The sequence below is a fragment of the Canis lupus genome, chromosome 31 (genome assembly GCF_048164855.1).
Source record: "Canis lupus baileyi chromosome 31, mCanLup2.hap1, whole genome shotgun sequence".
In the NCBI taxonomy this organism is placed as follows: domain Eukaryota; kingdom Metazoa; phylum Chordata; class Mammalia; order Carnivora; family Canidae; genus Canis; species Canis lupus.
Window position 1 is genome coordinate 34,117,524 of NC_132868.1, and position 26,094 is coordinate 34,143,617.

At 34.9% G+C, this 26,094-nt stretch overlaps 1 protein-coding gene across 3 annotated transcripts in view; it reads right to left on the reverse strand.

Annotated features, from left to right (window-relative positions):
- Nucleotides 1-15,300: 15,300 nt before the first annotated feature.
- Nucleotides 15,301-26,094, reverse strand: part of PDCD10 (programmed cell death 10) — a 41,672-nt gene continuing 30,878 nt past the window's right edge. For 2 of the 3 annotated variants that reach the window (XM_072807976.1, XM_072807977.1), the window contains 5 exons: nt 24,840-24,957; nt 24,042-24,168; nt 19,183-19,261; nt 18,823-18,905; nt 15,301-15,782 (listed from right to left, as the gene is read on the reverse strand). In XM_072807976.1, the coding sequence (XP_072664077.1) occupies nt 15,701-15,782; nt 18,823-18,905; nt 19,183-19,261; nt 24,042-24,168; nt 24,840-24,957 (489 nt within the window). In that variant the 3' untranslated portion in view covers nt 15,301-15,700. Of the gene's footprint in view, nt 15,783-18,822; nt 18,906-19,182; nt 19,262-24,041; nt 24,169-24,839; nt 24,958-25,067; nt 25,232-26,094 lie in introns of those variants that run through there. The other variant, XM_072807978.1, reaches the window with a different exon arrangement.

Genomic DNA, 26,094 nt, shown 5'->3' on the forward strand with positions numbered 1-26,094 from the left:
AAAAAATCAAAGTTCTGAGACAAACTGTACTTTAAAAGATGGAAAGCTGGGATCCCGAGAGAGAACACGGCCTAAGTAAATATTTCCCAAAGAACACAGTGCTCCCAAACACAGTGCTCTGATGAAGAGGCCTAAAGGCCGGGGGGCTCTATTTCTCCATGGCAGGAGCAGCAATAGTCTGATTAATATCGGAAGTACACTCCTAAATCAAGTTGTTGCAAGTGTACTCCCAGAGAAGTCATCTTACTAAATGCAGATGGAGTTTTGCAATCATTGCCTAGACCAAAGGCTGTCAGCGAAAATGGATCTTAATTTACTCAACATATTTTGATTTTGTAATTTTCGAGATTAATTTTTGCCAAAGTCTGAAAAACATGAGGTCCTTTAAAGACAAGTGTTAAAAATACACTCTCAGTTGAGGTGGAGAGTTACACATGTGTTGAGCAGATGGTAGGAATGCTGACTATGTGCATTCAAGGCCACGTCAGGTGTGTGTGTGCATGTGCGTGCATGCATACGTGTGTGTGTGTGTGTGTGTGTGTGTGTGTGTGTGGTGGAAAGTACTTAGCTCAGGGAAGAGTTCAACCCCTTACTGAGAAAATGCAACAGTGGTAATGGTCTAGGGCATAAATTTACCAAGCAGGATGCTACATTTCGGGAAGTGAGTCTGGTCTCAAGGGAAAAATGATGCAAATTTATGACAATACCCAGCTGTGTGATCTTGGGGAAGTTATTCAATTTCTCTGGTTTCAGAATCTTCATCAGTAAAGTTAAAAGATTAAACCACATGATCTGTAAAAGTCCCTTCCAGTCCTCAGTTTTAAAAATGGGGGAGGAGAAAGTATAAGAATGCTATGGGCTTCCCAGAAAAAGAAAAGATGTTGTGTTCCAGGTGATATTACTGCATTCATACTGGTAGTAAGTACTTTTTTTTTTTTAATGATGACCATGAAATTATCATAGGGATCAACTAATGGATCTGTCAGTCAAGCATCCGGGCACCTGCCAGACCCTGAATGCTGCACTGCCAGCGTCTCTTGCTGGATTACCAGTGAAGAGTTTAGCACTTGATAAAGGCAAATGGATTCTCTGAAAAGAAGACAACGTAAATGTAGTTGTTTATTCTCCTAGTCATTCACTTTCATACACTGATACTATGTGCCAAGCATAGTGCTCAGCACTGCTGATATAAAGTGACAATGACAGCTACTCTCCTGAAGCTTATGGTCTAGTAGGGTGAAATAAACCAACCAGCAAAGGATTATTATTGTGTAATAATCCAGTAGTGATAATATGTAGTCTATAACACCTATAAATATACACACGAGTAGATATTACCGTACTATTCTTGCAGTTAGTGTAGCTTTAAAATGTTTTCAAGCTAGAAGTTAAGAGAACAGTGAAAATCAAAACCTCAAAACGGGATTTCAGCTCAAGCAGGTGAAGGACCACTGATGCCCAGCTGAGTTTATGAGGACAAGAAAGCCATGAGCTCTGGGGTCAGTTCAACTCATACATCTAGGAGTCACACAACACTCCACTCAGATGCCCATGGCCTTGCCCATTCTCCAGTGGAGCTTGCATATCGTGATATTGCCCATTTCTCATAATATTGGTTATTCAGTATAATCATTTGCAACAGTGAAGTATAGGTGCTTGAACCATCTCCTTGGGCAGATTCTCATTCTCCTCAGTTCCCGTATACATAAACTCCTCCTAATTGCCAGAGTTAATGTGGCAAGGGCAAGTTTACAAAAGATCAGATGCCAAGGCATTTCTGAGGCTCAAAAAGGCCACTAAATGAGCCATTAACATTCTCCTCCTAGCTGCCTTGCAAGCAATTTGGGTTTCCTATTCAACATCTCTTTCTTGCCTCTGTCTTGCTAATAGAACTCCCATTCCATACAGAACATCGTGCCCAACACCAGGGAAGACAAGCTGACCTCCCAGATTCCCTTGCAGGCAGAAATGACAATGACACAATTCTAGACAAGGAAACCATAAGTGGAATACTGTTGGGGCCCTGGAGAAACTTTTGTTTCATATACAACAGGAAATGTCCTCCTTCTTCTCTTTATCTTGTCCCAAAGGTCAACATGATGACTAGGATTGTTAAGACAAAAAACTAGAAAAATCTCAGATCAATACTTGAGCCACTTAACCGACATCAGCAACTGTTTTATTCAAGATTTCTTGTTATAGTAAAACAAAAACAAAAAACAAAAAGCAACCTATTTAAATATCACTTAGTGTTTTGTTACCTGTGACTTACTACATTCACAACAGATTTAAACTAGGAAGACAACATTTGTCTTGTTAGAAAATACTAGAAAATATGCAAGGATAGAAGCAGTAATAAGTGAGATTTTTTACTTGTCTGGACCTGGGTTTTTGAGAACTAGCTAAGTGACATGTCCATGTAGGCTGGAGTATGTTCTCTTAGGTGTTTTTTATTTGGGGAGGATGGGAAGAGGGAGATCAAGATGGGCGATCGACGTAGATCAGCACCCTACCACTAGTCAGGAAAATAGGAAAGCCACACCTGAAATAATTTTTCTTTTATTTCTCTGCCTTTTGTATTTTGAACACAAAGGCAGCAAAGGAATAGGTAAAGGTTGTTGTTCCTTTGTGCTTTTCCTGTTACCTGAGAACAGAGAAGTCCTGTTGTGTTTTTTTTTCTTCTTCTACCAGATAGGAAAAAAAAAAAGTGGAAAACAAACAAACAAAAGGCCTAGTTGTCTTTTATTAGTTATAGGTAGAATTGTAGGGATCGTTCTTTTCAAAATTATAAGAAAATTCGGATTAGCCAGGGGAATTGTGTAGCTGAGGATCATGCGCACCCACAGAATGAAAAAGAATGCCTTATGACACTGTCCACCTCCTTTCTCTCTCTCCCTTCCTTCATTTTAGAGGTAAATTATCAGCAAAAATGAGGGGTGGAGGGCACATATTGGGGGAAATGGGGAAATTAAGAGAATACATATAGTGCTTTGACATTAGGAAAGTAAATGAGTACTTAATGATCAGTACTCCATAAATAGAGCTACCCAAACACTACTATGAGGTAATGTAGGTCAGGCTATTTTGGTTTTATAGAAAAACAAGCTCACTTAGGTAGCAAAGTGATGGAAGTTTATTATATAGTGGAGTGGACTGGATGCTTAGAAGTAAGGGATTACAGCACAGCCACGTTTGATGGAAGGTCATTCTGGATCTAAACAACAGCTGGAAATTGGATTATTTTATCTCGATAGCAATCAATTGAATTCCCATCTAAATAAATGTAACTTGAGCAATTCACCAGCGGTTCTTGTATTCCTACACTCTACTTTTTCACTATAAACTGACAACCTACTCTCTGATCAATTTTCTCCACCTCATCTTTACCCATGGCTTCTGCTTCCTCCTAATGTTGGCTCACGTGTGCTCCTTCTGCTTTATAGCCATCCTATATACGTTCAGCGTCCTTTCCCACTGTCAACCAATTATTAGAATTACTCAGTTTAGAATTTGGAGCAAAAATCTGAAGCAATGTAGCTCATCACGATTGAGCAGAGCCATACTATGGATTGACTATCTCAAAGGCCATCACCAGAAATTTAGTCCTTGAAGATTGCTGCCCCTGCTCCTATCAGCGTATTTGGGAAGGATGACAGAAACAGCCAAGATCCTTTTCCTACAGCAGTGACCATGGTGGGGCAGTTTCCTTCAGAAGACAGTCTGGAGGACACCAAGATAATTCATCCAACATTTGGGAGTGCCATCAAAAAGGGAAAGATAAGAAATATGTGAGTAGAGCAGTATGCAGAGATTAACTTCCTATTCATACTCCCAAAACCAGACACTGTAAGATAATTATAGAATACAATGAGGTATTAAGTAAGCTTGTGAATAGCTTATTTGATTTAGAAAGATGACTGCTATTTCCCTGCAGTGGTATCAAATGACTTGGTTTATTTTCTCAAAGACCTTAGTATACATGCTTGAAAAAGCTTAGCACTTTCGCTTGGAATATAAATGTCAAACTGTCAAAATCATAAAAAAAAAAAAAAAAAAAAAACTCTCCAAAACAATTTTTTGGAAAAAGCTTAATAGAAGAGAAATGCACAAACATTATAAAAAGGTCAGAAACAAATGCCAATCAAGAAAGTAGGAGAAATAGACCAGTTTTCAGCCATTTTCACCACCATAGAAATTGTAATTCCAGTTAGAATTTGATTAAATTCTTTTTCAAATTTCCTTTGGAATTATGTCCTACTGATAATTTGTAGCTACCCAATGTGCCCAGGTGAAGGGACATTTTTCTGAAGCACTGGTTGCTTTATTTAGCATCTCTACAAAACAATAACAAATTATTTCGTACTGAGTGAAAGATTTTGGTACATTTATAAGATAACGTTTGGGTTCCTCCTCTAGGATATTTTCCTCTAATTTCTCTTTTAATGAAGTCTTGTAGCTGAAATTCATGGCATGTAAATTCATTTTTACATTTTTGTGGTTTTACTTTTTTTATTCCCTCATGGATTTGTATCCTGTATCCTTGCAGACTGTGATGGTTATATTTGTGTGTGAGCTTGAGGGGATCAGGGATTGCCCAGCTAATTGGTCAAACATTATTTTGGGTGCTTTTGCATATTTTTGGATGAGATTAACACTTCTTTTTTGAGATTAACATTTAAATCATAAATCTATGCCTAAAGCAGATTGTCTCTGTAGTGTGGGTATATCTGATCCAATCAGTTGAAGGCCTGACCAGAACAAAAAAATCTGACCCTACCTAAGCAAGAATTCTCTCCTACCTGATGGCCTTCCCGTTTTGTTCCCTTTATAGCAGACCAGAACTGATCCAAAGTTCTGATTCTCAAGCCTTCGAACTCAAACTGGAACTAAACCATTGACTGTCCTGGCTCTTTCGCCTGCCCAATTCATCCTGCAGAGCTTGGGATTTGCCAGCCTCCATCATCAAATGAGGCAATTCCTTATAATAAATCATACACACGTACCATATCATTATTGATATATTTGATATATCAAATATATATTTGATATATTTTGATATCAATATTGATATATATTGATTATATTATCATTATATATATATAAATAACTCCTATTAGTTCCATTTCTCTGGAAAACCCTAATACAAAGTCCTACTGCCCATCTTCATCCCAAGAATCAATAAGGATATATATATCATTATTGACATATTTGATATACATATATCAATATTGATATATATTGATTATATTATCATGATGATAGATAGATAGATAGATAGATAGATAGATAGATAGATAACTCCAATTAGTTCCATTTCTCTGGAGAACCCTAATACAAAGTCCTACTGCCCATCTTCCATCCCATCATCTTCTGGGGGGAGAAAAAGGAGAGGGAGCCAAAGCTTAAAAGAGAGCAAAAGAAATGGAGAGGAAGCTAATATTTGGGGGGAATCTCTTATGTGTCCCCAAATTTCACACATAAGGAAACTGAAATTCAGGAAGTTAAAATTTATATAAAGTCACAGAGGGAGAACTAAGGAGAGTTATCCTACCCATAAATTTTATGAAAACAAAATTTCCATTTGCAAATAGTCTTCTAATAAGTATAATACCCTGGAAATAAAGATTTTCTATATCCTTATGTCTGAGTCAGGTTTTTTTTGTGTGTGTTTTTTTCCCTCTTGTGGGACCTTTTCTGGAATAACTAGTATACCAGCATAGACTTCCGTCTTTCACGGTTTACTTTTTGCAGTGTTACTTTGATTTATAGCACTTCATTAACGAGCACTCACCATTTCTTTTGGCTGGTATCTCCTGTGCACTCTGGCTCAATTCTTTGTGGGACTGGTCTCCATTTTATCACATGATAATATGAATACAGCTTAGTGTCGTTGTTTTCAAGAATACTATTCTACTCAACCATAGGTACCAGACTTTTACTTGCCCCATAAATCTTGAATTCCATACTCCAGGCAGGCAGGCAATATCTTGAATGGAGCTATGGACTGAATTGTGTCATCCACAATCCCTATGTTGCAGCCCTAATGTTTGGACCTTTAGGAGATAATTAGGTTTAGATGAGGTCATGAGGGTAGGCACCTCATGATGAGATTAGTGCCCTTAAAAAAGACACCAGAAAACACTTGCTCTCCCTCTCTCCCCCAACCCCCCATCCCCCTGTCAGGTGAGAACACAGTGAGAAGGCATCCAGGAAGAAACAAGCCAGGATAAACATTCTCACTAGAACCTGACCACACTGGTACCCTGATCTCGGACTTCCAGCCTCCAGACCTCTGAGAAACATTTTTGTTGTTTAAACCATGCAGTTTATGGTATTGTGTTATGGCAGGCAGTGTGTTTAGACATCATTAATAAGACTAAGTTTTACTCAAAATGCATACTCTTACATCGTTTATCACAATTGGTATGCACAGTTCATTGGATGACTGGAAAATCATTGAATTAAGTCACATTATTTAATAATTTAAAGCCCTGAAATATTTGATTTTAGCAACAGGAGTATGCCATTTAGAACTTTCTTGGAAGACAAATTTGTACCCCAAGTTAACCTTCAAGTTACTAGCAAGAATACTGAGACTAGGGAAAAGATGAAAGCAGAGCTTCTTTCCTCCTAGTGCAGCTTCTGGACAAAGGGGACAGGAAAAACTGAGAAAAGCCAAGAGCTTTCTGCTGAGTCTGACCCAGTGGAGAACACAGAGTCAATGACTGACCTCTAAGACCCAGTCTTTTTAATCCATAGGTGCTGGATTTTCGGATTTCACAAACTAGCAAAATTATTTTAAAAACTGGAAAAGGAAACTCCAGGTTTAGAGAACAATGGTGGCTGACTGATTCTAAATATCCCCACAGCCTCTTAAATGAAATGATAAATCCGACAAGGAGAGTAAATTAGACCTGAAGTGATGTCAACCTTCAGCATTACTAGGAGACAGAGAGCACTGCAACCTTCAAATGACCTGTAGGTAGAAAACAATTCCAACAGACCCCCACTTTTCTCCTGCTGATGGCAAGCCTGTGAGTGAAGAGAGCAAGTTAAGGGGAAGTTTAAGAGATTCTGTTGAAAGGTATAGAAAGAAACAGAGGATTAAGTAACAGCAAAGGCAAAATCATCCCTAGAAAGAGAAAGTATAACATTAAATGACAAAATTCTGAATACAGGTGGGTACTTGAGAGATGGTTCACATTACTGGCACAGAAGAGGCAGGATTAAAAGTGACAGGTTTGGTAAGGCACTGCAGGAGAAAAACACAAAATATTTTAGAGAAAATGAAATATCTGGCAGTAATAAGAAAGAAACAAGGTACGCTAGCTTTCTCCTTCCCCAACATCAACACAATTCATTTCTGCTACTGAAAATCCCACTCCCTCCAAAGAGGAAACCAAGAAGCTACACAAAACCTGTACCAGTATACCCCAACTAAATAAAATATCACCTGGTATGATATATGAAAAATACTAGATTGAATTAGAAGTACAAGTACTATGAAGAGAAATGCACAAAAACAGGGAGAAAAAAATGAGAGTTGACTGAATGTAGAAATAGAAAAAGGCAAAATTATACCAGATTAAATTACAAGGTGCCTAAGGGAGAGACACGTGGATAAAAATTTAATAAAGTATCCTGTAGGAAACCAGAGAAAAAATGCAAATAAAAATTAAATTAAAAAGGAAGTTAAAAAAAAAAAAAAAGCAAATCACAAAGAAAGTAGTTGAGATGGAAGTCAGGCAAAGATGTCCCAGAAGAACAAAAACAATGCAATAGGATTAATGTTTAAAACTAATTCAAGAAAAAATTCCAGAAATAAAAGAAGACCTCAATACACATAGAAGGCACATCAGGTACCAGGAAAATTGACCTGGAATGGTCAACTCTGATATATCTCTTAATAAACTATTAGATTATAAAAATAAAAAATTCTCAGTTTCCAGGGGGAAAAAAGTGAAATAAGAAAAGACAAGAGAATCAGACCTATCAGACTTCTCAAAACAAATTAAAAAACCCTAAAAAGACAAAAATCCCACAACAGCAACATACAAAGCAAGACAACAGTGAAGCTACATTTTCAAGAAACTTAAAATGTTAACCAAGATTATGTACAACCAAGATATCCTTTAAGTACCAAGACTAAAGGGAAAATAACATTGAACATACAAAAAAATCAGAGAATACTAGATAAATGTATAAATACTAATATACTGCTATCGTAGTATTATAGTGATACTATATAATTGTGTAATAGAAAAGCACCTGGAGGATGAATTTCATCCAACCAATAAATGGCTGAGAAAACCTAGGCAAAAGGACTTGTCAGAAGCATATCATAAATTTAAATTGTAGAATTTAGGCCATTTTCTATGTTTTGACAAAGTAGAAAAATGCAATTAAAAATGAGAAGGGATGGGGTGCCTGAGTGGCTCATTTGGTTAAGTAACCAATTCTTGATCTCAACTCAGGCCTTCTCAGGGTTGTGAGCTCAAACCCCATGCTGGGCTCCACATTGGGCATGGAGACTAGTTAGGGAGAGAAAAAAGGAATTGTAGAAAAAGAACAATGACTCTCATTTAGTAATACGTGAGAGCTAAAGAATGGACAGAGTAAAAGTTTAAGAAAAAAAAGAGGATTTCCTACAAGATATTAATACAAAGCCATAACTAGAATAAGAATACAAACTTTCCTAAATACCAAAATGAACTTTTTTGCAAAAACAAAGAGGGCACAACACGTGGAAAAGATATACAGTAATTATACCATAATACATGCAAAAACTACAACAAATGACAGAATTAAGTCCAAACATAATACTCATACCAATAAATGTGAATGAGTTTAACTCAAAGTCAAAGGACAATTTCAAAAAGCATTACACTAAATAAAAAGAACACTTTATAATGTTAAAATCCACATTTCACATTTAGGATGTAATAGGCATGAATATCTATACAACACCTAACACAACAATCATGTATATGAAAGAAACACTCAAGGGATGCAAGGAGAAACAGAAACACACTAATAGACTTTAACACACAGTACAAGACAGGTCAAGTGAACAAAAAAAGTAGATATACAAGAACTAAACAACATAAGGTGAATTTTTGGATATATATTGAATACTACTTCTTAATAATAGGAACAATCTTCTCAAGCATACATGAAACATTCATATGGATATGCAAAAATTTGATCATGTATTAGGTAACAAAGAAAATATCAACAGATAGTATAAAGTTATTACAAACAATGCTTGCCGATCACAATGCAATAAAAATAGGAATTAAAAAGGCAACCAAAAAAGATTCTTCCTTTTTATTGCAATAAAGATATTGCAATAAACAACTCTTGGGCAAAATAGGGAATAGAAGCAAACATTACAGAATTTCTGAAAACTAATAATAGATACATCTGTGGGATTACATTCTAAGCAGTGATCAGAGAATATTTCATAGAACTAAATACCTATATCAATAAAAAATAGTTACATTCCCAACTAAAAGAACTAGGGAAATAAAAACAAAGTAAAACAAAGCTTAAGAAAAAATAAATACAAGAGTAGAATTTTTTTAAAAAAAATTAAAAATCAACATTTAAGAGGTAAAGAACAGAAAAAGCTGGTCAAATTAATGCATAGAGTCCTGGAAAAATGAAAACAACATAGACAAAATATTTGCTAGTTTAATAAAGAAAACAAAGGGAGAAAGTGCAAATATACAGAATAAGAAGTAACAACAAATAGCTATTGATACAGAGAAAAAAAATCTAAACATAAAAGATGTGACTTCAAATGAAATACATCAGAAAACCTAGAGAATACTTTCTTAGAAAAATATGGTTTAACAATTGATTCCAGTAAAGATGGAAAGCTTACAAAAAAATATGCATACGAGAAATAAAAGTCACCAAAGAATTACTCCACAAAAAAGCACCAAGCTTGGGTGGCTTCATGGAGGAATTGTTAAATTTATCTACATAAAAATAAAAAGTGTTTGCATGATTAAAACAAAAAAGCATGAGAAAAAAAATGATTAAAAAATGGTCCTTAAACATGATATTTAACTTCACTCATTCTGAGAGGAATGCAAATTAAAGCTACAGTGAGATATAATTTCTCATCCATCAGACTGGCAAAAACTCAAAAGCTTGACAATACATTGTTAATGAAGTTTTGGGGAAACAGAGTCTCATATGGTCCTGGTGGAATGTGAATTACCACAAACTTTATGGAAAAGAATTTGGCAATATGTAATAGAAGTACATGCGTATGTCTTTTGACTTAGTAATCCGACTTCTAGGAATCTGCTCTGAAGGTATACTTCAAACAAAACAGATGTGTAAAATCATTCGTTTTAACATTGTCTGTAATTTTGCAAATCACTGACAACTACTTGAATGCCCAAGCACAGCAGATTGACTGGACAAACTATGTATGTCCACACAGTGGAATGCTAGGCTACAACAAACAGGTAGGGGTGGGGGGGAGTGGACGAGGGGGAGGAGAGAGAAATCTCTATGAACTTCAATACAGTGACTTTGGAAAATGCTAAGTGAAAAAAGAAGAAAAAAGAAAAGAAAAAAAGAAAAAAGAAAAGAAAAGAGAAAAAAGAAAAGAAAAGGAAAGGAAAGGAAAGGAAAGGAAAGGAAAGGAAAGGAAAGGAAAGGAAAGGAAAAAGAAAGGAAGGAAGGAAGGAAGGAAGGAAGGAAGGAAGGAAGGAAGGAAGGAAGGAAGGAAGGAAGGAAGGAAGGAAGGGAAAAGAAAAGACACTTTGTATCTATGATAGCATCTATAATAAAAAATAATCATTAACAAATGTTAGGATGTGGAGAAACAGGAACTCATATATTGCTGGTGGGAATGCAAAATGATACAGTCACTTAGAAAACAGTATGACAGTTTCCTAAAAAGTATAAATTAATCGCATAATTCAACAATTCCACCCTTAAGTATTCAGCCAAAAGAAATGAAAACCCATGTCAGCAAAAAGACTTGCACATGAATGATCTTAGCAACATTATGCACCAGGGCCGAAAAGGAAGCAACTCAAATGTCCATTAACTATTAAATAAATAAAGAAAACAGGAGTTCATATAATGGACTACTATTTAGCAGTAAGAATACTGATAGAATTGCTGACATATGCAATGACATGGACATAAAAACATTATACTAAGTAAAAGAAGCCAGACTCAAAAAAAAAAAAAAAAAAGCCAGACTCAAAAGATAATATTGCATGATTCTATTTATGTGAAATGCCCAGAAAAGGAAAATGTAGAGAGAAAGGAGCTAGTGGTTGCTTGAAGCAGGGGAGGAGGCAGGGTGTGGCAGGAACATACATGAACTGGGACCAGGCATGAGAAAGTTAACTGGAATGATGAAAATGTTCTAAAACTGGATTTTGGTCAGATTGCACAACTCTTCTCTTTAAAATGAGTGACTTTTGTGGAACTATACCTCAATACAGTTATTTAAAGGATATATATGTGAAATTTATAAATAGGTACAATATGCATCAACAGTGCTGTTTTCATTTTTTTTTTTTTAAGGAAGTATATGGAGTGGCCAGGCCTACCAGGTTGCCTTGACTCTCCCAGTTTTAGCACTGCAAGTCCCACATCCCAGGGAACTTCAGTCCTGTCTCTGTGTGTACGCTACCCTTATTGCAAGAGAAAAGAGGGAAGGGATAAGAATTACCTTTGGTACTTTTCTTCACAAAAAGAAATGGGGGGAAACAGTAAAGTCAGATACCTACGAAGGGGCTGGGGAATGGGGCAGAAGGGATAGGAGTAGCACTTCTCAGTAAACTTTAGGTAAAGTTCTTTTAGAAACATATTAGTGTTCCATAGATTTTAAAAATTAAATCAACAAGGATGTGAAATATGTGTGTAGGGGAAGACCTTAAACTTGGAAAAAACTGAAACAAATGAATCCAATTTATTTCAAATAAATAACAATCACAGTGAGAGAAAAAAGAATTAACCCAAGTAGTTGTTATGAACACAGAGCGTAATTATATATCCTTATTACTGGGCAGAGTACAGGTAGGGAGAGAACTGCAAACAAGCTTTTAAGTGTTTTTTACAGTGACATGGGCAAAAGCAATTCTAAGTACTATTTCAGATGTATTACAGGATTGACCAAGTGAATAAATTGATTTTTTGTAAGGCCAGAATTCTGAGGAAACAGAGACATCGAAATATGGAATGGGAAAGGCAAGAAAGAACCCTGAGGATGGACTGAAATTGGAGGTATTAGTGTGAACTCATGATTTCTGAAATCAAACACAATGTGTATATAAGCACATGTAAAATGTACATGGCACATGCATATTTATGTGTTTATGTATGTACATGCACGTTTCCTATTTCTGTCTGAATAGGCCTAGAAGCAGATGAACCCCGGCAACCAGATCTATGTGTCTAGTATCATTCCCCAGGGTTTCTTGGAGAAATTGCTGATTCCAGATCCTGGAACATCTTTTATTTAAGAGGACGCGCTAAAAAAATAAATAAATAAATAAAACTAAAACGGATGCCACAAGGACAAAGGAGCCAGACTGAAGGAGCTCCTACTGGGCAAATTTAAGACAGTTTAAGCACCGAAGTAATGAATGATAAGCCACTGAAAAAATAGATAATCAAGAGTCCAAAACAATAGTAAATATAAACCTGTACAAGCATAAGTAGAGATGAATGAATGGATGGCTGAGGGAGAAAGGGTTCCTGCTGACAGTAGAACGCTGAATGCCAAACAGTACATGAGCACGGAACGCTGGAGTTAGAAAATCAGCATTTTGCAGCTAGCAAAGACTGATAAGCAAAAATCACCAAAGGCTGCTAAATCCTGGTAGAAAATGTTGATGTTATAGCATGGACTTAAAAAGTCTTATTCAGACTGTTTATTAGACACACAAGGTAAAAAATAATAACAATATATGGGAGAAACTGAAAAACACTTTGACCAGGTGACCAAAATCAATGTCACCAATGAGGAGCAGATAGACACACTATCCCTCCAGATGTGATGCTCTGATGACACAGTATCACCAATGGAGTATTCTGAGAATGTATAACCTGAATCTAATGAGGAACATTCTATTAAGGGTTGGGCGGAGAAGGGGACAAAAGACTGCATCCTCCAAAAATATGTCATATCAATGCCAAAAAGACAAAAGAGGACGTTGAAATGATCCGGAGTAAAGGGGACTTGAGGGCAAACGAACAACCAAATGATAAAAACAAAAATGGTAAGCTCTAAACAATAAGGGAAATCTGGGTAGAAAATGTATTGATGTTCTTTGTATTATTCCTAATTCTTGCCAATTTTTGGCAGTTTAAGTTATTTCTATATAGAAAAGTTAAAAAGAAAACAAGAAGGATGGATATGGGTTGCGAACCTCATGTTTTGCTAACAAGGTTATTAAAACTCCAAACATTTAAAAAAAAAAAAAAAAAAAAACCTGCCATCTACTATGTCATTTTGTTTAAGAAAAAGTATGAGATGGGACATTTTAAATATCCAAAACAAAGTTATAATACCCAAAAAAAACAATGGTCCTTTAAAATCCATAAATTTATGTTTAAGAAAAAAAACTTATCACATTGTCCTAATTTTTCTCACTTCCCTGTGGACAAGGGGAACTTTTTGTCAATGTGGAGTTAGGGAATCAGTATTCTAAACAAGGTGTGTTTTCAGCAATGGATGAAGTACATATTAGTGGAAAGAGCATGGCGGCAAACACTGAACTCAAATCCTGGTGCCAGAGGTTACCAGCTTGTAACCTAAGTTCCCCTAGCCAGTTTCCTCACTTGCAAGGCAGATAGCTACATCATGGGACTGTTGAGAGATTTTATTTATTTATTTATTTTATTTATTTTTTTTTTGTTGTTGAGAGATTTTAATTAAATAAATGCACATCTAGAATAGCACTTGACACAGAGAAGGGTGCTCAACAAATGTCTCCTTCTCTTCCTTTTCTTTCTGTTCTCTGGAGATGAATCTGACTGGGGCCATTATTCGCCCTTCCTTGATTGACTCAAACGTGCCCCATTAGGATTATGTAAGGAACTGCATTATCTTGAGAAAAAAGCCTGCCTTCTGAGTAAACTTTCTGATAAACTTCATGAAAACGGAAGCCAGAGATACTGGACAGTGAAATGGAAAGATAGATGGCTTATAAAAAGATGACTTGGGGAATGGCTGGTTACTGGTTAACTGGTGAGTTCTGTTAAAGGGATCAAGACAATTGGAGGGAAGATAGTATTAGTCTATATTAGAAAAGTCTGCTGCTCAGAAAAAGATAAAACAGTATATTTTTCTTTATATATTCACAAGTCTATTTTGCAAACAACCATCTGTCTACTTCCACGAATGAATAATTTATATAAAAAATAAATAGTATTAAAATCACCAATTCCATTTATCAGCTATGTATTTTTGAAAAAAAAAATCAACTCAGTAAAATATCCATAAATTATGAGATTTCAACCAATTGTCTACTGGGTTTTTTGCTTCTTTCCATATATTTCCTGTTCATATCTAATAGGACAGTTTCCTTTTATGTTGCCAATGACAGTAATTCTTTAAAAATCTACTTTTAAAAATAAAAAGCTTAAAAATAACTAAATTGCATCATAGCAAAGAAATTTATATTGCCAAACAGAAATTTCGTTTAACATTTAAAATCTTTATAAAAGATAAACAAAACCTGATTTTCCCTTTATTTTATCATAATTGAAAAATGAAATCACTTAACACGATCACTTGATACATAATTTCCTTAAAACTTCTCTATGGTGAAACAAAGCTCTATATATTTAAAGAGTGTGTATAACATTTATAACACTCATGACAATTTCAAACCAACTAGCATTGATAAAACTTCAAATTACTATTAGTTGTGGCTATTTTTGGAAAAAAGGTACAAAGCTTATTAGGGCCCAGCATATCAGAAAAACTTAACTTTACATTGTCATAGAGTTCAAGAAGTGACATTATAGTGTGAAGACACTATAAGTTGCCATTTCCTTCTCATAAGTCTCTCAAAACAGGTTGCAAAAATATTCAGTACCTCATATATAATAACTAACAAAAATATTTCCATTGACTACCTTTTGCCCAGAGTGATTAAGGACCAAAAAATAGAATTCTTGTTGCTTTATTATCTGATAAACTGCTAGTAAGCTCCCATTAGAAGTTCTTTAGACATTACACCAAGTCATCTTGGTCTTCTGATCATATATATATATATCCATATATATATATATGTATTTTCAAGTAAAGAAATGTTTAACAGATGTAAACTATTTATTGAATATTTGCCACCAAATATTGTTAAATACATTATCTTGCAGCATATCGCTTTCAAGTTAAAATGTCAAACAAACACCAATATTTACAATTCTTTTAAGGAATGTTATATAATGACACATTAAGGCGTAAATTCTTTTGGCTTATAATTCTTAAAAGAATGATAATAGCAAAAGTGATGCAAAATCTTCAGTGTGAGATTATGATTAAGCTACATTTTACAAAAATATGGTGTAAGATGGCAATAATCCCATTCAACATCCTGGATTAGATCCCTTCAGGAGGGACTGATAATTTATACAGTCAAACTTTAAAATTTACAGATAAAGGCAGTTCAATACTGCCACTGAGAAGTACATCTCTTAACATATACAACTTTCAGGCCACAGTTTTGAAGGTCTGAAGTATCAAGTTGGTTTGATGAATTAGTCGATTGGCACTTATGAACACATTTATTGCCCTGTTTAAAAAAAAAAAAAAAAGAAAACCATTAATTTTGCCCAAAAAATTCATCCTTTTAAAATATTTATACTTGATGTCATCTACTAACAGTAGCAATGAAATCAATTTAGAAAAAAAAAAGTCAAGTTAGTACTGAGGAACATGTTTTATACTAGCTTGGAATTGAATGGTCCTGCATCATTTGAAACTATCTAGGAATTACTGCCCCCTAGTGGTTCTGTTGGCAATAAGGTGTTGGTGGGCTGCTAATGATAGGTGGCGCCTCAACAACCAGATCCCATGCCTAGGTTGAACAAATAATGGGCCAAAGAGGATTCAAATGTAGTCTCCAGCTTTGGTTTCATACAAGTTACAAAATAATATCTGCTCCAGTATTATACTCAGCCTCAAAATCTCTACATCAAGGGACATAATAAATACTTAACAAAAAGCTAATTACTTCAAATTTGACTTACCCAAATCTCTCTTACTTTCTTTCAAAAACAAAAAACAAAATAAAAAACTATGAGAATTCTAAACTACTTTTAGAATAAATCTACTTTTAAAACAAAATAATCATGTGGTCTCAGTATTTAAGAGCTGAAAATATATTTAAAAATGTTCTTAAAAATTACTTTGTGCTGGGGCACCTGGGTGGCTCAGCAGTTGAGCATCTGCCTTTGACACAGGGTATGATCCCGGGGTCCTGGGATCGAGTCCCACATCAGGTTCCCCATGGGCAGCCTGCTTCTCTCTCTGCCTATGTCTCTGAATCCTCTGTGTCTATCATGAATAAATAAAATATTTTTAAAAAATTACTTTGTGCTGCACACCTTTCTCCTATCAGTCCACCTTCATGTGACTGGAACAAAGAACTGTGCCCTAGTCCCACTGTGTGCTCTTATCAGTTTCTCAATATCATAGCTAAAACTTGTATCTTCATCCTAGACATTTCTCAAAAAAGAGGGGCCAGAGAGAATTAATTAAATCAATGCAAATTCATCCCCCTATTGGAAGATGGCTCATAGGTCAGGCTCTATTAACATTTTTCAGTTTTGAGAAAACAGGTACAAAACTTGTGGCACATTATTCATATACAAATAATTATTAAGATGCTACTGGAGAAACAGTAGTAGCAGAGAGCCTGAATAATCCATACACAGAGTACATAACTCCAGATTAATGAAAATTAGGCTTTAAAGGAATTTCTACCTTTTGATGTGCTTATTTCATGATAATTCTTAATTAGAATCAGAAATAATGATCCCATCATGTAAATTATTCTTTTAATGTGTTTTGGTTATTTTGGCTTAGCAATGGAGACCAAGGAAAAACAGATGTTAAGTTTATTTTCAGAACACACCTGCAAGCTTATTAAAACGAAGTCATCAAGGAGCATTTCCCCTAGACTATCTGAACAGTAACAAAACCATTAATAAAATGTAGCTCAGTATCTTTTATTCATAATATAAACGTAAGGATTTCAACCTACTGGAACTGTTAAAAATGACTGAAAATTAACAGACCGTTCTAACATATTTTTATTATTTTTAAATATTACTATAATAATATTGTAATGTTCGACATGGATATAGGGATCTTTAAACTTCAATGGTAAAATAAAATGTTAGAGATCCCTTCCAATTATACATGAAATAATCACCATTTAGATTGCTTTTCTGACTTTAAGCAGTGAGAGAAAATGATCTTGTCTACAAAATTTCTAGTATTCTACTTGAGGTACAAAGAACTCTCTACATAAGGTACAATGTTACAGAAGACAGGGCCTCTTCATCAGCTTATACATTATATGTACATGTGTAAAATGTGTATGTAAAAACATTATTTTGGGGGGGTTTCCCAGACTGTTCTATAGATAATTGTATGTAAATTTAAAAGCAATGTCCAATTTACCTTTTTAGTATACTACTTATCTTATGGAATGACAGTAAAAGCCTCCCTCTTTCCAAACAGTGGGTCACAACCTTTGCAGCACTTTTAAATCACCTGGAACACTTAACACTTTTTATAAAAGACCTAAACCCTGGTCCCCACTCCAAGCTATCTGAATTAGAACCTCTGAAGTTGGGACTAAGGCACTAGAATTTTAAAAAACTAATAAACCAAAGTGATGATCCTAATGTGCAAATGGGATTGAGAACCATTGTTTTTTTTTTTTTTTTCCATTGCTTTGTTCTTAAGGGACCTGTCAGTATCAGTATTATCTGGAAACTTTTTAGAAATGCAAATTCTTGGTCCCTGGGTGGCTCAGTCTGTTGAACATCAACTCTTGATTTTGGCTCAGGTCATTATCTCAGGGTTGTGAGATGGAGCCTCACATTGGGCTTCCACAGGTAGTCTGCATGAGATTCTTTTCCCTCTGCCCCTCCCCTCACTTGCTCTCTCTCTCAAAAAAAAAAAAAAAAAAAAGGGAGAAAGAGAAATGCAAATTTTGGGGTCCACCCAAGACCTATAGAATGGAGAGGGATTCCAAAAGCAATCTGTTTTTTAATAAGCCCCCCAGGTAATTCTGATGCTACTGAAGTTTGAGAACCACAGATTCAGGGGCTGGTGAAGTAGGCCACTAAGCCAAATCTCACTCCTTGTGTTTTATATAGCCTGCAAGCTAAGAGTACTTTTGTATTTTTAAAATGGGGGAGATAAAAAAAAGGAATATTATGTAACAGGCAAAAATAATACAAAATTCAAATTTCAGAGTCTATAAAAGTTTTATTAGAACATGGCCATAATGTCACTTGTTTTCACACTATAACTGCTTTTGCACCACCACAGCAGAGTTGAAGTAGGTAGTTCCCACAAGCCCACCATGTCAAAATAGTTGCCACGTGGTTTGTTTCAGAAAAAGTCTGCCAACTTCTGCTCTAGTCTAGTTATGGCTGGATTATCAACCTCTCACTATCTATTTTTAATAGTCTATCTTAGAGACTAGGTAGCTTGAGTATTAACAATATAGTAAAAGGGCTTAATTTATATGGTTTTCATATTATATAAAACCACATAATTTAATTTTAAAAGAAAAAGATGATGAGACTACTTACTTGCCATCTTTAAAATAGGTTTTCAGAGTATCACTGAAACTTTTGGAATACTTTACAAATTCTTTCTTTTGGTGTTCAAGTGCCTATGGACATCAAATAGAGTAAGAAATATTAAATAAGAGAAATAACACAAAAGCCAAAATCAAAGATAAGAGATTACACAGAATATAGAATGGACTTTATATTACAGATTAAAATTTTTACAAGTATTAAATATGTTTTAACTCAAGGACAAAACCACTGGTTAATGATACAAAACTATTTTCAATAATCAAGCCATCTCAGTATTTAATTCAATAAAACAACTAAATGTAAATCAAAATGTAAAGTGGCAGCTTGTAAGGCGTCTACTAAACTTACCCTGCGGTTCTGGTATTGATACTTCTTGAAGACATTATTCACTGTATCAAGAAGTTCCTTTATTGCACTAGCTATATCCCTGTTGGATAAGGAAAAAAGAATTTTCTTAAAATCAGTTATATCTAGAAGAGAGGTGTTATTTTATATATATACATACATTTTAATTTTTTTAAGGATTACTAATCACACTGTTAATTACCTTACTAGCACTGCATCAAGCACAAACATACAAACTGACTAGTTGGCTGGAGTTTTTTTTAAGCCTGTACCCTTCTGTGATGCTGTCTCTTCTCTTGAACAGCTGACCAAACATTCTACAACCAACTTCAATCTTCCCAAATCAGTAACATTTCATTCAGCATTACTTACTCAAATTTCTAAGAATTAGCTCTGCTTCTCATCTCTTCCAGTTACAATTTTTCCTTTCTCTGATGTAGCTGAATTCAATCTACTATATTATATTCCCCACTTTTGCTATGTCATGAACAATTACGTAAAATTTATATGTAACTCACTTCTGTTTTTATCAGCATTTCAAGTTACATACCTAATAGTTTGGATGTTTATTTTTTTTTAAAGATTGATTTATTTATTCATGAGAGACACAGAGAAAGTGGTAGAGACAGGGAGAGGGAGAAGGGAGGGAGCCTGATGTGGGACTCAATCCCAGGACCCCAAGATCACAATCTGAGTCAAAGGCAAATGCTCAACCACTAAGCCACCAGGTGCCCTAAAATTCTGCTTTAAAAAGGGATTATAAAACTGTGCTTTCAGGGCTAATCAACAACCTGAACATATGCTCCATATGCAATAGATTCCTTAGGTCAAAAGAGCAGTGAGTTCTCACTCACCTGTAAAGAAAAACAAAAAAAGCAAGAGTTTTCTGAATGATACCCCCAGACTTATCATGAATACTGGGAATATACCTGTACTTTAAAACTTAAAAAATAAGCCACCCCCCCCCCCCCCCCCCCGGTGATTTTACTGAGGAACCAAATTTCCCAATGTCTGGGAATCTAGAGCCTAGAACCAAGACTCTGGCCAACCTATCAGTGGCCAAAGAGCTTTATAAAGAACTCTATCAAAAGACCCAGACTGTTTATCCCTAGGCCTGATCTTCTCTAAAAATATCTGTGGCAATTTATATAAAATATTACATCATCTACATGTACACAGAACAGTATTTTCATTTAAGGCACTAAGGTCTGCACCAGGGAAGCTAAATTATATTACTAAGGGTTTATTTCCTACAAGAGAAAACAATCAGCACTAAAAAATACTTCAGACAATTAAACAAATTGGAACTGGAGAAAACTTGAGGGTAAAATAACTACAGTGTAATTATAAACAATTCTGGAGCTAAGTGATTCTGTGAAAAGGGACATATAGTATGGGTACAGTAGGATGAAATTTTAGCAATTTGCAGCTTTTGGTGCGATAACTTTGTGGAAATATATACTCAAAAGAGGACAACAGACATCAGATGAATGTAAACATATATCTTATCAAAAAAATTGCATGGAATAGGAGGCTTTCTAATCCTGTAACCCAAATTTATATATTTATGTGAACATTCGAAAGGAAGGAAATTCCTATGCTGTCTATTTATAGTTAGGTCTAGACTGGACACCTCTGGAAAAGCTACTCTGAAAACCATCAGGGAAACCAAACTCTGGTGAATTTTAGCATGTGGATATGTAAATGCAGATTATAAAGAGTAAATAGATAAACGCATGGCTTTCTGGTTTATTAAGTCACAAGTCTCTACTAGTCATCCATTACGATGTATCAGACCTAAAAAAAAAACCCTATGAATTATATTTATTAAATATTTGCATAAGCTTAAATGTAGTCAAACAGAAACATTCATTAATCAAAAGCACTTTTAACATATTTGTTTGCTGGATCATTTTTCCTAATCAACTCCACAGAGAAAAGGGTAAAAAAAAAAAAAAAAAAAAAAACCTCTTATTTCACAATGCTAGTATGTGCTGTGAATGCATATATTGGGTTCTGCGTGAAGCATTTTATGTATAGCTTTTCCCTCGATTCTTACAACTGTTACCCTCATCTTCACAGCTAAATCTTAGAATAGAAATTCAAACCTAGCTCTGCTAACATATACAAAAATACCTGGATATTTATTAGCTGACAGGAATCATTTTTCTACTTTAATATAACCTATGAAATCACATATAGTACTTGGTATAAAAGTACCTGACACATACTTATTGAAACTAAAATAAATGAAGAAGATACCTTAAGTATGAAAAAGTAAAATATTTTAAAGAAAAAACAGTGACTGCACAGTAATGTTGTGCCTAAAGGATAAGCCATTTTTTATTTTGGTGCAATTTTATCCACTAATTTGTTCAACAACCATGTATGTATCAAAATGTGTCAGTATATATCAGAGATATGAATAATTTTACAGCTTACCAATCTATGTTAATTTATATGCGGTTGAATTGTAGTCTCACATATATTATCAACAAACTTTCCATGGCCAATTATATCTCCTAAAATGCTTAAGAAATTAATTTTAATTGCCAATACTCTTAAATGTAGTTGTGCTGAGTATGCTCCAGAAAACAAAAGTGAAATATTACTATTGCCCCTAAAATGAGAGACAAACCCCTAAATTCAGCCTCTGTCAATGACTGTAGATAAGACTCTTCGGCTCCTGACCTCAACTTCCTTATGATTAAAATGTGGCTGTTTATACAGTGCTTTTCAGACCCATTTCTCTAAAGCCACAACGGGTTTAGCAGAGATGCACTGGGGACTCCCCAGAAGGGTAAGATGGTGTCAAAATAGCAGGATGAAGGCTCTGGGCCTAACATATCTACCCCAGGTTCAACCACAACACTCTTCTCTCTCTTACCTACTGGCATTCTATATTAAAATATCCTTTATCACACCTCTTCTAGATTGCAGAAACTGTTTTCAATCACTGGGTTAGGCCTGCATGACATATCTCAGACTGAGAAGCAGTAGAAGACCATGGAGTCTGTCTGCCTGGGTTTGAACCCAGATCTACCAATTTACCAGCTCTCTGATCTTGGAAAAGTTACTTAACTTCTTCACCTGTTATAGCAGTGCTATAATACAGTAATATACGTAAAGTGCTTAAAAAAGCACTGAGAACATAATCCAAGTGACTACTATCATTAAGATGATATTGATTCCATAAACCTCTCCTTCAATGACACGAGGCAAAATTTGCAAAAAATAAAAATATTATTTTTAAAATGTCAGATCTTCATAGAAATGTAGTATAGATTGTAAATATATGATCATCAAAACAAATTAATATCTTACTAAATTATTTGAAAACTCTAAAAATAAGTTGTCTAAGCAACCATGCTCCAGATCACTGGCAATTTATCCTTTTATGAGCAAAATATGTTTACTTTATGTTAGACTAAAAATAAAAATCCAAAACAGTTAATTCTCTTCCTTTTTCACATATTAAAAATAGTTAAAGGAACCTGAGGCTTCCTATAAAGGTAAAATATTTACCTCAGGATTTGTTCTCTGACATGAATTTTAGCTAGGCAATGAAAAGTCTTTTTCATACTTTCAGGTTCTCAATTAGAAGACCTAAAAGAAGAGGATCGCTCTTTGATAGCTGGGCTGAGTACCCATCACAAAGCATTACTTTCTACAATGGGATATTTTTCCCCATAGCACTCACAACAGGTGCCCAAACTAGCTAAAATAGCATCTTGCAATGTGAATTACAAAGACTACTATTTCCAAGAGATGTTAATATTTACAAGTGAACCTTTTTGCATTCTTTAAAGATACAAAGTATGACAACACAGCCTCTTCCAGACAGACAGATAGATAGACAGATAAATAAAAAATGAAAACAAAAAACCTGTACTAATGAATCTTTCCTGTTCAGCAATTTCTACCTGTGGTTTAACCAAAAGGTTGCACCGATATTGCCACTCTAATTCCCCAATCTTTTTTGTTTTATCTGCAGTGAGGCTGAAGAAAATGATGAGACTCTACTTATCTAGAAATTATCTATTTTCCCCTAGTTCTCCCACCCTCTCAATCCTGGAGGACAGTGCCCCTGGTTTGAGAACCACTACTCAAGGATTCAAGGATGACCCTTCTTGCTGCTGCTCACCAGTCAGCCTCCTGGCCCCATGCATATTTTCAGTCTTGTGTAACCTGCATCCCCAAAAGTAAGGATTTGGAGGTTTACAGTTTGCCGAAATTAAAAACACTATTCAAGAAGAAGAATACGTTACTTATCCTAATGACTTCTACCGTTTCTGAAACAAAAAACAATATTGGTGTCCTTTGTTACCAATACTATAATCTATCTAACTTTATTCACTTTAATAAGATGTTACATTTTTGCATTATTTTTTGTGGTTCAAACTACATTCCAATTTATGTACATTTCATCTGTTTTTATATTAATATTCTAAAAAATGTTATCACACTCTAAAGCCAAATACCACAGCTTAGAAGTTAATACTCAATATGCAGCATTTAAAAGTTTCAAGTTTGATTTCAAATTAATATTTCAGGGATCCCTGGGTGGTGCAGCGGTTTAGTGCCTGCCTTTGGCCCAGGGCCCGATCCTGGAGACCCGGGATCGAATCCCACGTCGGGCTCCCGGTGCATGGAGCCTGCTTCTCCCTCTGCCTATGTCTCTGCCTGCCTCTCTCTCTCTCTCTCTCTCTGTGTGTGTGTGACTATCATAAATAAATAAAAAAATTTAAAAAATTAATATTTCAATTTAAAATTAATGTCATACCAAAATAAAACACCTAGGATGAGTGGTTCCTTTGAAGCACTTTGAAATAAAGAAGAACCCAAAGCCAAAAGTTGCTTACTTGATTGTCTGCAGGAATCTCACTCTGTCATTGATCTCATCCGGGATCTTACTGAGAATTTGTTTAAGTGCTCGTGCCTTTTCATTTAGGTCCTGGAATTCTGGTTCTGGTCGTTCAATCATATACTCTGATAAAATAAATTTTTAAATATATAAATAAGTAGATAGATAGACAGATAGCATCATGCAACTCCCTGCCAAATTCAAGTCTACAAATTCCCAGTGTTGGTTAAAGATGTAGAAGGGGGAAAGAAAGGTCAGATGACTAGGAAAGACAAGCAGAATTCATTAAAGTTCAACTTAGTTCAGAAATAATTTTGGCTCTCTCCAAAGTAAAGTATGAGAACATGAAAACTATAAACATTTTCAATTTGGGATAAATGGAAATTCCATGAAATCTTAAAAAAACAAACAAACAAGACAGGCTCAATCAAATTTATCAGGCCTCTGAAGCTGTATTTCATAAGGCAACCTTAAAGTAGTGACATTCATAACAAATATAATGGCAACATATATCTGTCAGTGGAGAAAATGAACTTAATAAAAACCTTTATGTTGAATATGTAATGGATTCCTGATATCAAAACCCAAATAATCTATGAATACCTTCAGCACATTTCTGAAATCTCAAAAACACAAAGTAATTGATAAAGATTTTTTCCTGCTATCACTACAGTAATAAGAACAACAGTAAGGATGGAGAGGAAAGCGGGAGGGGCGGAAGGCCCATTCGTCAAATAAAGACTTGGAGGAAGTGCTTTTCAACAACTGTAAGAAAATTAAACAAGATTCTGACTACCTTCTACATCATCAGCTGCCATTCGAAGAAGGGACTCTGTGAAGTTAACTTCTACACTTTTTTTCTCTAAAATTTTCATGATGATGTCTTGTGTGAGTCCTGGATTTTCTTTTTCAGCCTATAAAGAAGAGAAAACTAGTTTTAAAACACAGAAGCTCAATCAGCACTTTAAAGCCAAAACTTAATTGTTTAGAACCTGCTGGAAACTTCTGGGAGTGATCAACTTACAAAAGCAGAAATCTTTGTAAAGTAGGTGTGATGATGGCATTCACTTATGTTTTGCCAGAGCTTATGCATGGGTGACTTCTTATTATAGTCATGGTCCCATTTGCCATTTGAACATAAAGTACTTAACATTTCCTATTTCTCTTCTACACTCACTTGCAATCAAACTGGTAACAAAAATAGAAATAAAAGATTATATATATTTTAGTAATCCATCAATTACTCTGTTCAGTAGTTTAAATACACTAAGGATTTTAAGCTTTTTTTTCATTAGCTAATATTCCAATTTAAGGATCAAGCAATAACTTATCTTACCAGTACTTTGCAGATTCTTTGCATTTAAATGAACAGAATGTCAGGAAAAACAAAAGCAAAACAAACAAACAAAAAAAAGGATTTCTTTTGTAGGTTTTATTTAAGCTATCTAATCCTTTAACTAGTTTTCCACATAAAGATTTTCATTGCCTATTTTATTTTTGTGGCAAGAGTATTTCCTTTTGTAGCAAAAATACCTGTAGCAAGAATAATTTACCAAACATCATTTAATACTTTTGCTACCTCCTGAGCTTGTTTCATTGATGAATTTGCATTAGTTCTTTGTTACTTACACTCACTAGGGCACTAAAATCTTCTAGCCAGCTCAAGACTGAACATAGAAAGCTCTGAGTTTACCAGAGTTAATTTTCAGATTTTGGTTTTCTCCCAGTAATTCTTTCCATTTTATTATTTTTAAAAATTTTATAATGACACTCTAAGTTTGTTTCTTTTAGGATACCTGCTAATTTTAATCATTATGCTGATGATTTCCTATCATCTTTGTCCAATATTAAACAGCAAAAAGAAACACAATTTATGATTCTAAGCAGACAGCAATCTATTTGCTTCCACATATGTCAAGCACATTTAACCTCTGCCTTTTCAATTCCATTCTGGTATCACTGCAGATCCAGCTTTCTTTCATTCCTATTGCCCTTTCCATTATAACATCTTGTTTCTCATTAGGCTTCAAGTATCAAAAACTGAAAGGTTT